Consider the following 14851-nt stretch of genomic DNA (forward strand, 5'->3'; position numbering starts at 1 on the left):
GCTGGCACCTAAAAAAAAAACATTCACTGCCACTGGCTGACTATCTACCCCTTAATGAGAAAATATCAGAGGAAGGGAAAAGTCCTGCGCCTGTCCTCAAGGGGGCTGTATGTGTGGTGGGAGACCTCTGAATCTCTGTATGGGTGCTGTGGGCACTGTTCCCTCGAAGCTGAGCGGGAGTCCTCCAATTACATTGCTGCCAGTAGTGGGCAGTGCTTCAACATTGTGTTTTCAGTGCCCCCCATTGGCAGGACTGTAGGTGGAGGACTGCTGCTCAGCTTAAAGGGAATAGCAGCTGTGGGTCTACTACACCCGCACACACCCTATAGGGTTATTTTATAAAGTGGGCACTAACACTTATGTTGCAATTACACTTGTAAATGATTAGAATACTGGTATATCTCTGCACATATGTGTGTAAATGCCAGAAATCCACCAAAGCACTATTCTATAAATACGTGCATATCCTACATAGTATGTATTTGACAGGTAGGCGCTCTATCGTACCAAGGCGGGGTGGTGGGGGTGCAGGCAGCAAGGGGGTGCGCGGAGCATGCTTGCGGCTGTCGGTTCTGCTGGTCCCTGCTCCCTCTGATGCCAACTTCTTGTTCTTGCTCTGTACACCCCCTTGTTTGGAGGAGGTGGGTGCTACACTCTGAGTGGCATGTATCTCTGGCATTTAGGCACGTGCATTGATACCAGCTCTGTGGCTCACATAAATGCTCACATCTAAGTTAAAGGTGTGTATCTAACTTGTTACTCTAGTATTCTATGAAGGCAAGAAGGATCCTGCTTTCCTTTATAGAATGGACACCACATAGGTACCTAAATATAGTCATAGAATTATCCCCTAAGTGTTTCTGTTCATTTTGTTTCCTCTAGGGGAGCTGTACATCGGAGGACTCAGTAAGAACATGTTCAGCACCCTGCCCAAATTGGTGGCCTCACGGGACGGCTTTCAGGGATGCCTGGCCTCAGTGGATCTCAATGGCCGGTTGCCAGACCTCATTGCAGATGCCACGCACCGTGTTGGACAAGTTGAGAGGGGATGCGACGGTAAGCAGCATTAACTAAACCCAAACTCTTCCAGCAGGAGGTGATCTAGAAAATGGTTCAGGAGCAATGTAGGAGTGCTCATAGCTTCTGCAGTCCCTGCCGCTCCCAGCAGGAGGTAATCTAGACAACAGTTCACGAAGTACTGTAGGGAGATTACATATTTTTTTCTCCTTTATATCATCTTTGTGTTGGTGTACTGTCAACCGCTATATTCTGAAACCACCAAAATGCACTCTTCTGCTTTGATTCTGGATTAAAGCTCCCAGATCCTTCATCTCTATTTGCTTAACAAAACCAAAAAACAGAAGAACCAGAACCCCTGTAGCCACACAGACAAGTCAATCACAACAAGGACCATGAAAAAAAGGGGGGAACACCAGATGATATACAAATTTGCACCTTTATTAAACATTCAGGACATGATCTTTGTTTCAGCCCACAAGGGCCTTCCTCAGGAGTCTCTCAGATTGGATGTTTGCTGATGAAACTAGAATGATGCATATGTGTTCAATATTTATAACAAAGGAGAGTCCTTGTGATTTTCTTCTGAAGCGCTTGAGCTCTGGTGAGTGCATACATCCAATCTCAGAGGCTCCTGAGGAAGGCCCTTGTGGGCCAAAACACGGCTCGTGTCGAGTCCTGAATGTTTGATAAAAGTGCAAGTTTGTACATCGTCTGGTATTCCCCCCTTTCTTTCGTCACCCTTGTTGTGCCTTGCTTAACAAAACCAACATGGAGATGATATGAACTTGGCTAGCCATAGGAAGGAACAAAAGAAGAGAAAGAGAGGGAGTGAGAAAGCGACAAGGAGATGAGGGCAGAGAGGAATAAGGGAGATGGAGAGAAGGTCAAAAGAGAAAGTGTGAAAGAGAGGAGGGGTATGAATGAGGGGTGAAGAGGAGAGGGGGTAATAGGGAAAGAGAGTGGGAACATGGATGGATGGCAGGACAGTGAAGAGAGAAAGTGAGGTGGGGAAAAGGAGGAAGATGAGATGAAGGAGTGGAGGGAAGCTTAGGAGAGAAATGAAGGGAGGGGACTTGCATTAATTGTCATAATAATAAAGCAAGAAAGAAAGAAAGAAATGGAGGAAGGGAGGGAGAGGGCAGGTGAGAAATAAGAGGCAGTATATAATCTCTTCACATGCCTCTTTTTTTCCTTTCTCTAAAAACAAGCAAGTTCTCCACAGCCCTCAAATGGGATGTGAGCACCAGTGGCACTATGTGGAAAGAAGCTCCAGAGCTTTTTAGAAACGACTGATTGGGGGGGGGGGGGGGATCAGTTTTCAGAGGGTTTAGGTGCCTGCATCCTAATAAAAGCATGCTGAGCTCCTCAGTATAGGTGCCCATATTCAGCCAATCTAAGGCACCTTAATTTCCAGCTGAACTTAGGCACCCAACTTGAACTTTATAGTACTTTAAACTAAGGCTGCTATGGTTAGGGCAGCCACGTGCTCACATCATTCTCCCAACTTTGATCCACCTTTAGCCCTTGTAAATGTTAAGTGCTTAGCAGGGATTTTAAAAGGTGTTAGGCACCTAATTTAGGCACTGTCAGAGCAGGTCCAAATCTGGCCATCTAGAACCCTCCTCTCTCCTGCTGATTTAGAAAGTTATGCCAGGGGGCTACAGCAGGCTGTTCCATGCATCCATTACTCTTTCCATAAAGAAGTACTTCCAGAGTCTAACCCATTTTACAGTGGAAGAGTAGCCTAGTGGTTAGTTCAGCAGACTTTGATGCTGGGGAACTGGGTTCAATTCCCACTGCAGCTCCTTGTAACTGTGGGTAAGTCACTTAACCCTCCATTGCCCCAGGTACAAAATAAGTACCTGTATATATGTAAACCACTTTGAATGTAGTTGCAAAAATACCACAGAAAGGCAGTATATCAAGTCCCGTTTCCCTTTCATCCTATACCCTCTCATTTCAGAGTTTTATTTGCCTCCTGTGCATTTATGTCATGGAGGTATTTATGTTTAAACTAGTAAAAAAGGCCCGTTTCTGTAGGCAAGGAAACGGGCCTTAGGCAGGCAATTCCCCCCCCCCCCCCCCCCGCGCTATGGCCCCCTCGAAACCCACCCCCTCCCGTGAACCTGTCGATCCCCCCCCCCCCGGAACGCCGAAAACTGCCGCCGCCGTTGTTGTGCTACCTTCCGTTCCCGTAGGTTCTTCAATCATCTTCTTTGAAAGTTTAACTCCGTGCGGCTGCGCACGGAGTTAAACTTTCAAAGAAGATGCTTGAAGAACCTACGGGAACGGAAGGTAGCACAACAACGGCGGCGGCGGCGGTGGTGGCGGCAGTTTTCAGCGTTCCGGGGAGGGGGATCGACAGGTTCGCAGGGGGTTGGGTTTCGAGGGGGCCATAGCGCGCGGGGGGGGGGGGGGGTGACAGCTGATTCCGAGGCAGTACCCTACTCCTCCCCTTGCCTTGGAATCAGCTGTGTTGACGTCAGTGACGTCTGTGCGTGTCTGCCTCACAGACCACTTGCAGCCAGGGATCCACGGTCCCAAGCATAGAATGTTGGAGGTGAGAATTATTATATAGGACAGTTTATTGAACATTTGACAAAGGAAACCACAAAAAGACATGATATAATGCATGGTAATGTTCAGTTTTACAATAAGAAACCCAACCCACCATCAATCCCAAACCGTCAGACACCAAAACAATATAGGAAAGACCCAATTTCCTAAATCCAAATATCCTATTTCAGTGAACATAAACAGTGGAGGAAGTCTGGTTTCTTATGACCTCCCACCATTACAGATTCAATAATAAAAAAAAACTAACCCTCCTGTTCCCAAATCTAAGGCCAGAAAGACCAGCAGACCACATCTAATCAGTTGAAAAGGAAAAGACAAGGACAGCAGGAAGTCTCTAAGTCCATGCCTGGAAAGATAGAGATTATAAATAGGTCTCCCAAATCAATAAAAACTTCTTTTTCCTACAAAATTTGCCACAAATCCCTCAGGCCTCCCAAAACATTAATTGATCGAAAAGGGCCCTCTATGTCTAATATGAAGGGAGCATAGAGGATACCCAAGAGATTAAAATGCCCTTTTTCCTAATTAAATATGCTTTCCTGATAAAGAGTTTAATTCCAGTACACCAATATGCAGAAGAATCCCAAAAATCCAGCAAGCAGAAATGAGGTAAAAGTGGAACTTGTGTATTTATTTATTTATTTATTTTAGGTCATTTATACCCCGCCTTTTGCCACAGTGTTGCAGCCCCAAAGCGGCTTACAATGAACTAATAAAATAAAATTAAATCAAATACAATGAGAAGTGGAAGGGTAGAAGGAACAGAGAGAGAAAGGGAAGAAGGGAACATAAATACAATCTGAAAACAAATTAATAAGTAGGCAGGGAGAGGAAAGGAAAAAGAGGAGGAAGGAAGGAAAAAGTCTAAAATCAGGTCTTGACTCGCAAAGTCTTGGTTAGGCTGGTGGACAGGATCGCAAGCCGAGAGGGTAATAACAGATGCTCCACTTCACCAATGGACCCAACATACGCCATGGTTTTCGAACGGCGACAAAGGTGGGCATCACAGGGAAGGCCCACCGGGCAGGGAAGTCAAAGGCCACACAAACTCGACCGCTGGAGAGGTAGATGCTGAAGAGCCACTGCAGCGAAAAAGGCAGGCATTTCTTCCTAGGTTGCAGGGGTGAACAGTGATGACCATCCATAGGCTCTGAATCTGCAGCAGGGAATCAGTTGCAAGGAAGTGGAAGTCGGCAGTTTCGGCAGGAAACAGCTGCAAGGAAGCAGAGCCGGCGATTTCAGCAAAGGGCTGCAGTGAAGAGGTGGAAGCCGGCAGTGTCAGCAGTGAACAGCCGAGAAAAAGAAGAGCCGGCGGCTATAGCAGGAACCAGCTGTGAGGAAATGAATGTCAGCAAGTAGCTGTGGAATCCGGGTTAAAAACTCTTGTATTTGTTGCCAAAAAAGTTTTATAGTGGGACAGAACCAAAAAGCATGAATATAATTATTAATAACCTCATAGACATTTGGAACAAGAAGGTGCTTCTAATGTTCCCATCCAAAATAGTCTAGGCTAAGTAAAATAGGCCCTGTGGATCACTCTGTAGTGGCATTCCTTCAGATTCACCCCATGACCCAGACCTGGGGTCGCCGACAAATTACAAGTCACATCCCTGTAAGTCATTTTGCCACAGAGGTACTTAAATGTCTCTATCATATCTCTCCTCTCCCGCCTTTTTTCTAAAGTATGCATTAGAGGGCAACCAAAACTGGAATTCTCGGTTTCAACTGAAACTGAACCCCTCCCCTTCATGATCACTGTCATTGCCCCCACCCACCCCTCTCATGATCACTCTCAATGCTTGAACCCACCCACCACTACCCTCCCCCCTCCAGCCTACCTTTAAATATCCTGGTTGTTTAGTGGCTGTTCAGGGTACGAGTGATCCCCCAGTCACTCTTAACCTGCCGATTTCACAGACAAAATGGCCATTGAGACCTCCCATGGCAGTCTTACAAGGCTGCGTGCACAGAACAGCAAAGTGAATGATGGTTGGCAGAAGATCTTTATTCAATGAATATGACCCAACACGGACCGTGTTTCGGCTCTAGGGCAAGTGTCAGGGGTCTGCAAATTCAACACAAAAATATAATATCCATCAATGAATGATCAATACTAAGCTCAGAGTCTTGAAAAAGACAATGAAAGCATCAGATTTGATGAAATTCAGGTATCAGAGCATCTCTCTCACCAAACGTCTGCTTCTGCCAATATTTAAGCTAAAATGAACCAGATCCAACAGACCAGGATTACCTATCGCCAAATCAATATTTCACACTGGATCTCATAATGTATATCTTGTTCCTGTGATAAAACAGGCTTATCTCTGTAAAGCCATAAAGTCCAATAACATTACAGCCATGGCCACTGTGACATCCAAGATCAGCTTCTGTTGAAGACATTTGTAAAACAGCCACTTGGAGCTTTCTGCATACTTCAGTGCTGCCTAGATGCTGACTCTTGGAAGGATGAAACCTTGGCCAGGTACTTCTTTAAAACCATTTCAAATTTCAAAGAAAACAGGTTTTAATGATAACTCCTTCACATAATTGTTGGTTGGCAGGTTGTCTGGGAGAGTTGGAAAACAGGGACCGCAAGACCATCTGCAGCTTAAGTGTCCCCCCCGCACCTTGTCCACAGAGAAAATTCTGTTGCTTACCTGTAACTGGTGTTCCCTATGGACAACAGGGCAAGTCAGTCATACATAACCTACCATAACCCCTACAAATTATCAAACCTTCAGATGCTTTTTTCCTTGCCATGACATATGAGTGAGAGGATCTCACTTCACCACTGGACATGTACAATACACCACACGTGCTTGGAGACCTTAAAAGTCTTTACTCAGAGTGGCAGTTCCATCATTGATATCATCAGATGACATCACCCATAAATGAGAACTGATTTGTTCTGCTGTCCACAGAGAACATCAGTTACAGGTAAGCAACTTAATTTTTTGGGACCAACAGTGCATAAACATAGACACGTTCTTCCAGCTGAGTCAGATGGTAAAACCTCAAATCAGCAGGGTTTTCTGGTCCCCATAGTCATTCTAGGGGCTTTCCTGATAGGCCATTTGGCCTAGGAATGGACTATGTAGTATTTCTCCATGGAATGAGCTACAGAGAAACCAGTTTTTTCACTGGCATTTCTCTGAAGAAAGAACTCTAAGCAGACTTATCTCTATTTCAAGTTTCGCCATATATATTCAAAAGATGCCACTGATGACCTTATCAAATCTTAAAGTAGAGTGTAGGAGTAGCCTAGCGGTTAGAACACTAGGCTGACAACCAGAGAACCTGGTTCAAATTCCACTCTTGCTCCTTGTGATCCCTGGCAAATCACTTAACCCTCCATTATGTCAGGTGCAAACATATGGTTATAGTTTATTCATTTATATTCTGCCTGAATTTAGGTGGATTACAACAACACATATAAAATTCAAATCAAACAAAATAATAAAATATAAAAACTGGCACAAATTCTTATCCATCCAATACCCTCCTATAAAACATGCAAAAATACATAAATAAAACATATTAAAAGCATATATTACTACTCTATGTCCAATGTATCCATTCGCCCCCATCAGAAGTTATTAAGGTTGGTTTCACTGAGGGGCATAATCGAACGCAAACGCCTATCTCCATGGGCGTCTATGTCCGAAAACGGGTACGTGAAGAGGCGGGACAGACCGTATTTTCGAAAAAATGGACGTTTTTGAGCTGGGCGTTTGTTTTTTTTAGCGATAATGGAAACTAAAAATGCCCAGCACAAAAACGTCCTAATCCGAGCCATTTGGTCGTGGGAGGGGCCACGATTTGTAGTACACTTGCCCCCCTGACATGCCAGGACACCAACTGGGCACCCTAGAGGTCAGTGCGGTGGACTTCAGACAACGCTCCCACATGCATAGCTCCCTTACCACGGGTGCTGAGCCCCCAACCCCCCTCCCCCAAAACCGACTACCCACAAATGTACAACACTACCATAGCTCTTAGGGGTGAAGGGGGCACCTACATGTGGGTACAGTGGGTTTTGGAGGCCTCCCATTTACCAGTACAAGTGTTACAGGTAGGGGGGGATGGGCCTGGGTCCGCCTGGCTGAAGTGCACTGCGGTACCCACTAAAAGTGCTCCAGGGACCTGCATACACGCAGGCCTCTAGGACTTGTTGCTGCTATATAACATTGGCACACCAGTTGACACCTGAAGACTAATCTCTATGAAAACGTCCTTTATTGGAATAAGCACGCTTACTCACAGTTAACTGCAGATCAGAGGTTGTGCCCCACTGGCAACGAGTCTCGCTAGTACTGAGATTAGCAGTAGGTCAGAGCTGGCAGAATGGTGTACAATGCCCTCTTTCAGCCACATTCAAGGTAAGAACTAAGTTCTCTAACATGGCTAACACGTGAAAGGGATCTAAAACTGGCTTACAAAAATGGCCACTACCTCATGGACTACCGGAAACAAAACAGGGCACACTGACCCAGCAGAGGGAAAAGCACCATGGGAGTAGAGCCTACCAACTACCAACATCGTGAGCATGTGGCACAAGCTAGTGGAATCACGGAGCCCAATATCCTACATCCACCACAATGCATTGCTGATGTGACTCTGCAGTGCCCTTAACAGAAAAGGTGTCACACTCACCCGAGAGCCACATCAGAACCATGGAAAGGCTGTCACAGGATAGGACACATTCTGCTGTCATGGAGGTGGGTACGGCATTTGAGGCTGGCATAGAGGCTGGGAAAAAAGTTTTTAAAGTGGGGTTTTTTTGGTGGCAGGGGGTTAATGACCACTGGGGGAGTCCGGGGAGGTCATCCCTGATTCCCTCCAGTGGTCATCTGGTCAGTTGGGGCACTTTTTTGGGACCTGTTCGTGAAAAAAAGGGTCCAAAAAAAGTGACCCAAAATCGCGGTAAAAACGCCTTTTTTTCGATTATCAGCTAAAGACGCCCATCTCTCCTCGGCCGATAACCACGCCCCAGTTCCGCCTTCACCACGCCTCCAGCACGCCCCCGTCAACTTTACCTGTTTCCGCGACGGATTGCAGTTGGAAACGCCCAAAATCGGCTTTCGATTATACCGATTTGGGCACCCACAGGAGAAAGACACCCATCTCCCGATTTGGGTCGCAATATAGGCGTTTTTCTCTTTTGATTATAAGCTGGACTGTATGCCAAACAAAATGAATTACTTTTAGCCAGTTCTTAAATGCAGCAGTGTCTGTCAGGGGTCTAATACAGACCAATAGTTCATTCATGAGGTCCTCCAATCATGAAGGCTCTGTTTTTCATTTATTCAAATTGTATCTTTCTCAAAGACGGAATTGAAAGAAACAGCTCTCTCTCCAATCTCAATGCTCTCTGAGTATATAAATAATTAAAGCAGAGGATAGATAATGTGCATATTCACTCTGTAATGCTCATTGAATAAGCGAAGAGAACTTTATAATTAATCTGCACCTTTATAGGAAGCCAATATAACTGCCTAAGATACAGCACGATGTGTTGGAAGTGAGGAGATCCACACTGCAGACACACTGCTGCATTTTGGGCAACCCAAAGAGGCTTCGGCATTGAGACAAGTAGACTAAGATACAATGTATTACAATAGTCCAGACCACTAAGAACCATACTCTGCAATTCAGTAGAAGCAGCTTTAAAAAAAGAATTAATGCTTAAATTTGTGGACTGAAGGATAAGTTTTAATCTAAAGTCACTTCCAAATTTCTAACCTGTGGTGAGATCTTAATAATCACTCAGCTTTTTCCAGACAGTAATAAAAGACATTCAGACATCCTACAGCAGTGTTTCCCAAGTCAGTCCTGGAGTATCCACTTGCCAGTCAGGTTTTCAGGATATCAACAATGAATATGCATGAACTTGATTTGCATGCACTGTCTCCATTATATACAAATCTCTTTCATAAATTTTCATCGTGGATATCCTGAAAACCTGACTGGCAAGGGAGTATTCAAGGACTGGCTTGAGAAACCCTGTCTTACAGCGCTTTCATAGTGGCACCAGGTTTTGTGTTTCAGTGATTGAGGTATCCTGTTTTTCCTTATGTTTTCACCTTCCACCTTTCTTCCCATTTTACTTTGTAATTCACTCCTCTTGTGCCTTCCTTTTTGTGTTAATTTTTTTGTGTTTTTTATTTTGTATTTGTTTTACAAACATTTGCAATTGTGAGAATGTTTTTATGAATTCCCGTACCCCATCATTTTAAAACTCCATTAGCTTCCCACTATTCCAGAACCTGTGGGATAGTTGTGTCCATCAACCAGCAGGTGGAGATAGAGAACTGAAAACTGAGTTGAGACATATCTCAGTCCAGCTCCTCAATATTTTCTATCTCCAGCAGGTGGATGGACACACTTTTCAGCCTCTGGATCTGAGTGCATTGCTCCTGGTCCAGTTGGTCAACTGGACTCTAGTTTAGCTTTGTGGGTGGCTTGAGCCTGCTGTCATATCTAGAGGTCTTCAGATCCCTGTCTCTGGTGCCTCACAAATTTACTTCTTCCCTCCCTCCCTCCCTTCACTTCTCCCCTGTTTCCTGTGGAGCTCTCCTTTTTCTAGCACAACAACCTTAAAACAAAAAAGGAGAAGGAAAGAGGTTTGCTAGAGAGCATGGGACACAGTATCAGTCCTGAGCCTTTCTCATCTGTGGTAAGACTTATGGAGACTGTGACCTTGGGGGGAGTTGAATAAAGTGGTAAGTCTGACTAAAGTTTAACTCAGAACCACTTGAAGGGCTGCAAATTCTGCTTGGTGCAGAAAAGGGATCCTGACTCACCGCTTGGAACACATTGTGCTGCTCTTGTGGCAGTCTGGGTGAATGGTGACTCCCATGGAGGCAGTTAAGCGGTGTTCCTGCAGGGCTGGTGCGCAGTTTGATGCAGGAGAGTGTGGAAATGGACTGGCAGTGAGGAACAGCCTGTCTGATCACACGTGGAGCACAGCCACCATTTTACAGCCTCAGGGCCCAACAGAGCATTCCAGCATCAGTGTCTTTGTTCTCTCCAGAGTTTTTATTGCTCTCACACCAGGCCTATTTACTGAAGGACAGTCAGAGTTGCCGCAAGGTACTTCAGTTTCTCACCCCACTGCCCCTCCGGCTCCTAAGAGATCTCATTTTAGACCTCAGGAGTGGGCAGATGAGGCATTTTCTGCTTCTCCCTCCTTATCTGATGTGGCCTCAGTCTATTCAGAGGAGCCATCGTTGAAGGAGCCATTAGAGAAGGTAGAAATCCCTCCTGAGGAGTGGGATGATCCGAAAGTACTGAGGTTGTTTCATAAAGAGGAGCTCAGTACTCTTATTTCTGAGGCACTGGAAGTGCTTTCCATTGAGGAGCCATCTGCTTCGGCATCAGGAATTCAGACATTCAGGAACTACAGCAAAATGGGTTTCACTAGATGCAGGGCATGTCTGTGGCTGTCGTGACACATCACCAGCTCTGGTTGTGGCATTGAGCATACAACATCGAAGTCATGTCTAGTTAAACTGTCCTTTTGGGGCAAGTGGCTCTTTGGAGATCTCAATAACTTAGTGAAAGCACTGGGGTAAACTAAGCCACAGCAGTTGTCAGAGGATGAACCAAAAGCTTTTGGTCATCCATCTTCAGGGGGCTCTTGATCTCAGTTTCGAGACAGCAGACAGTACTGTCCTGATCATCAGAAGTTCCGTTTTCAGGTATGCCAGTCTTCTTTTCTTGTGGACAGGAAGTCCTCTTCTCAGTCAGCTAGCCTGCCCAATGCCTACAAAGCTTCTCAATGATGCGAGGCTGGTCCACTCTTCTCTTCCTCCAGTGAGAGGACATATTCAGGAGTTTTGGGAGGAGTGGGCCAAAGTCATGTTAGACCAGTGGGTTCTGGATATTCTTACAGAAGGTTTCAAGTTGGAGGTCTCTTGTCTGGTCACTCCTCTCTTCTTGCAGTCTCCTTGTCAAAAGAGAACCAAAGCGATTGAGGTTCAGGCCACCCTAGATTCCTTGCTGGTACTCCAGGCCATTGTTCCAGGTCCCCAGGCCAAACAGGGACAAGGCAGATACTCCATCTACTTCATTGCTGCAAAGAAGGAAGGCATCTTTCATCCATTCTTAGATTTCAAAGGTCTAAACTGCTGCTTCTGAGTGTCCTGCTTTCTCATGGACACACTAAGAGCAGACATAATCTTGGTTCAAGTGGGAGAATTTCTCACTGCCCACGATCTCAAGGAAACATACTTGCCTATATACATACGCCACTGCATCAGAGGTTTCTACATTTTGTGGTCCTGGGCTGTCACTTCCAGTTCAGGTCTTTGCCCTTCAGTCTTGCCACAGCTCCAAGAATGTTGACCAAGGTTATGGTGGTGGTAGCCTCCTTCCTTCAGTGCCAGGGATCAGAGTTCAGCTGTATCTCAACAAATGGCTCATTCATACGTTGTCCTATTCGGACAGTGTAGCTACAATTGACAAAGTTGTCCGTCTTCTGCAGTCATTAGGTTGGGTGATCAATTTCGAGAAGAGCAAACTAACACCATCGCAGACACTAGAGTATCTGGGCTTTCTATTTGACACAGCATGGGAGAGGGGAGCACAGGAGGTCAAAGCTGGTTAAACAGACTAGTCTTCTCCTCAGTCAAAGCAGGCACAGGATCTGAGACTGAGTCTAGGTTCTGGGGTCAACGACGGCAACATTGGAAGTGGTGCCATGGGCAAGGGCTCATATGTGGCCATTACAGGAATCTGTTCTCAGCTTCTGTTCTCTGGTGTTACAGAAATACAACCTTCATCTTCCTTGGATGCCGATTGGTAGATGAAGTATGCAATAGTGGTTGTCGCCCAGGAATTTGACCATCGGAGCTCCCTTTCTGATAAAAGTGGAGCTGTGGCCAAGTGGTTAGAGCACCTGTCTTGTAATCCAGAGGTGGCTGGTTCAAATCCCACTGGTACTACTGATAATACAATAGGAGGTGGTGACAATGGACACAAGTTCTGTCTGGCACAAGGCACCTGGATGGAATGGGAGTCTCAGTGGTCCATAAATCATTTGGAGCTCAGGGTAGTATGGAATGCCTTAAATGACTTCTCTGTCTTTCTGGCAAGGGCCCTGGTCCAAGTTTTCTCCAACAATGTGACAGTGGTGGCTTATACCACAAGAACATAAGAATAGCCATACTGGGTCAGACCAATGGTCCATCTAGCTCAGTATCCTGTTTCCAACAGTGGCCAGTCAACGTCACAAATACCTGGCAGAAACCCAATTAGTAGCAACGTTCCATGCTACCAATCCCTAGGCAGGCAGTGGCTTCCTCTATGTCCATCTCAACAACAGACTATGGACTTTTCCTCCAGGAACCTGTCCAAACTTTTATTAAACCCAGATATGCTAACTGCTGTTACCACATCCTCTGGCAGCGAGTTCCAGAGCTTAACCATTCTACACCAATCAGGACTTTATAAATCTCAATCATATCCCCCCTCAGCCATCTCTTTTCCAAGTTGAAGAGCCCTAACCTCCTTAGCCTTTCCTCATATGGGAGCAGTTCCATCCCTGTTATCATTTTGGTCACTCTTCTTTGAACCTTTTCTAATTCCATTATATGTATTTTAAGATACAGCAGCCAGAATTAAACGCGATACTCAAGGTGAGGTCACACCATGGAGCAATACAGAGACATTATAATATTCTTGGTCTTATTTTGCATCCTAATAATTCCTAGCACCCTGTTTGCTTTTTTGGCTACCACCACACACTGGGCAAAAGATTTCAGCGTATTATCTACAATGACACCTAGATCTTTTTCTTGAGTGCTGACTCCTATGGTTGGACCCTAGTATCAGGTAACTATGATTCAGATTATTCTTCCCAATGTGCATCACTTTGCATTTGTCCACATTAAATTTCATGTGCCATTTGGATGCCCAGTCTTTCATTTTCCTAAGGTCTTCCTGCAATTTTTCACAATCTGCATTTGTTTTAACAACTTTGAATAGTTGTTAAAACTCTGGAATTTGTTGCCAGAGAATGTGGTAAAGGCAGTTAGCTTAGTGGAGTTTTAAAAAGGTTTGGACGGCTTCCTAAAGGAAAAGTCCATAGACCGTTATTAAATGGACTTGGGGAAAATCCACTATTTCTGGGATAAGCAGTATAAATGTTTTGTACTTTTTGGGGATCTTGCCAGGTATTTGTGACCTTGATTGGCCACTGTTGGAAACAGGATGCTGGGCTTGATGGACCTTTGGTCTTTCCCAGTATGGTAATACTTATGTACTTATGTCATCTACAAATTTAATCACCTCACTTGTTGTTCTCATTTCCAGATCATTTATAAATGTCTTAAATAGCACTGGTCCCAGTACAGATCCCTGCGGCACTTCACTACTCACCCTCCTCCATTGAGAAAAATGGCTATTTAACCCTACCCCTGTTTTCTGTCCAATAACCAGTTCCTAATTCATAGAAGGACATTGCCTCCTATTCCATGACTTTTTAATTTTCTCAGGAGTCTCTCATGAGGAACTGTGTCAAAATCTTTCTGAAAATCTAGAAACACTGCGTCAACCGGCTCACCTTTATCCACATGTTTATTCATGCCTTCAAAGAAATGAAGAAATTTGGTGAGGTAAGACTTTCCTTGGCTGAACCCATGCTGACTCTGTCCCATAAACCATGTTTATATATGTGTTCCATAATTTTATGTTTTATAATAGTTCTCAATGTCTTGCCTGACACTGATATCAGGCTTACCGGCCTGTAATTTCTTTGATCACCCCTGAAACCCATTTAAAAAATCAGCGTCATGTTGGCCACCCTCCAATCTTCAGTACTACGGACAATTTTCATGACAATTTACAAATCAGTATTAGCAGATTAGCAATTTCATGTTTGAGCTCTTTCAGTACCCTGGGTGTATACCATCTGGTCTAGGTGATTTCTCACTCTTTAACTTGTTCATGTAGCTCACTACATCTTCCAGGTTCACCAAGATTTCTTTCAGTTCCTCCTCATAATCACCCTTGAAAACTATTTCTGGTGCAAGTAGATCTCTTAGATTTTCTTGTAAAATCTGAAGCAAAACTTTATTAAATCTCTCTGCTATATCCATGTCCTCCCTAGGTGCCCCTTTTCATCCTTCATGATCTAATAGTCCCACAGATTCCCTCACAGGCTTTCTGCTTCTGATGTACCTGAAAAAGGTGTTTCTATGAGTTTTTGTCTCTGCAGCAAGCTTTTCTTCATACTTTTAGCCTTCTTTATCAA

At 44.8% G+C, this 14851-nt stretch overlaps 1 protein-coding gene across 24 annotated transcripts in view; it reads left to right on the forward strand.

Moving 5' to 3' along the window:
• NRXN2 (neurexin 2) overlaps window positions 1–14851 on the forward strand; it is a 1346335-nt gene that overhangs the window by 501954 nt on the left and 829530 nt on the right. For all 24 annotated transcript variants that reach the window (XM_030218496.1, XM_030218492.1, XM_030218493.1 and 21 more), the window contains one exon: window positions 883–1056. In XM_030218496.1, the coding sequence (XP_030074356.1) occupies window positions 883–1056 (174 nt within the window). The remainder of the gene's footprint in view (window positions 1–882; window positions 1057–14851) is intronic.

The sequence above is a fragment of the Microcaecilia unicolor genome, chromosome 11, assembly GCF_901765095.1.
Source record: "Microcaecilia unicolor chromosome 11, aMicUni1.1, whole genome shotgun sequence".
NCBI classification, from domain to species: Eukaryota; Metazoa; Chordata; class Amphibia; order Gymnophiona; family Siphonopidae; genus Microcaecilia; species Microcaecilia unicolor.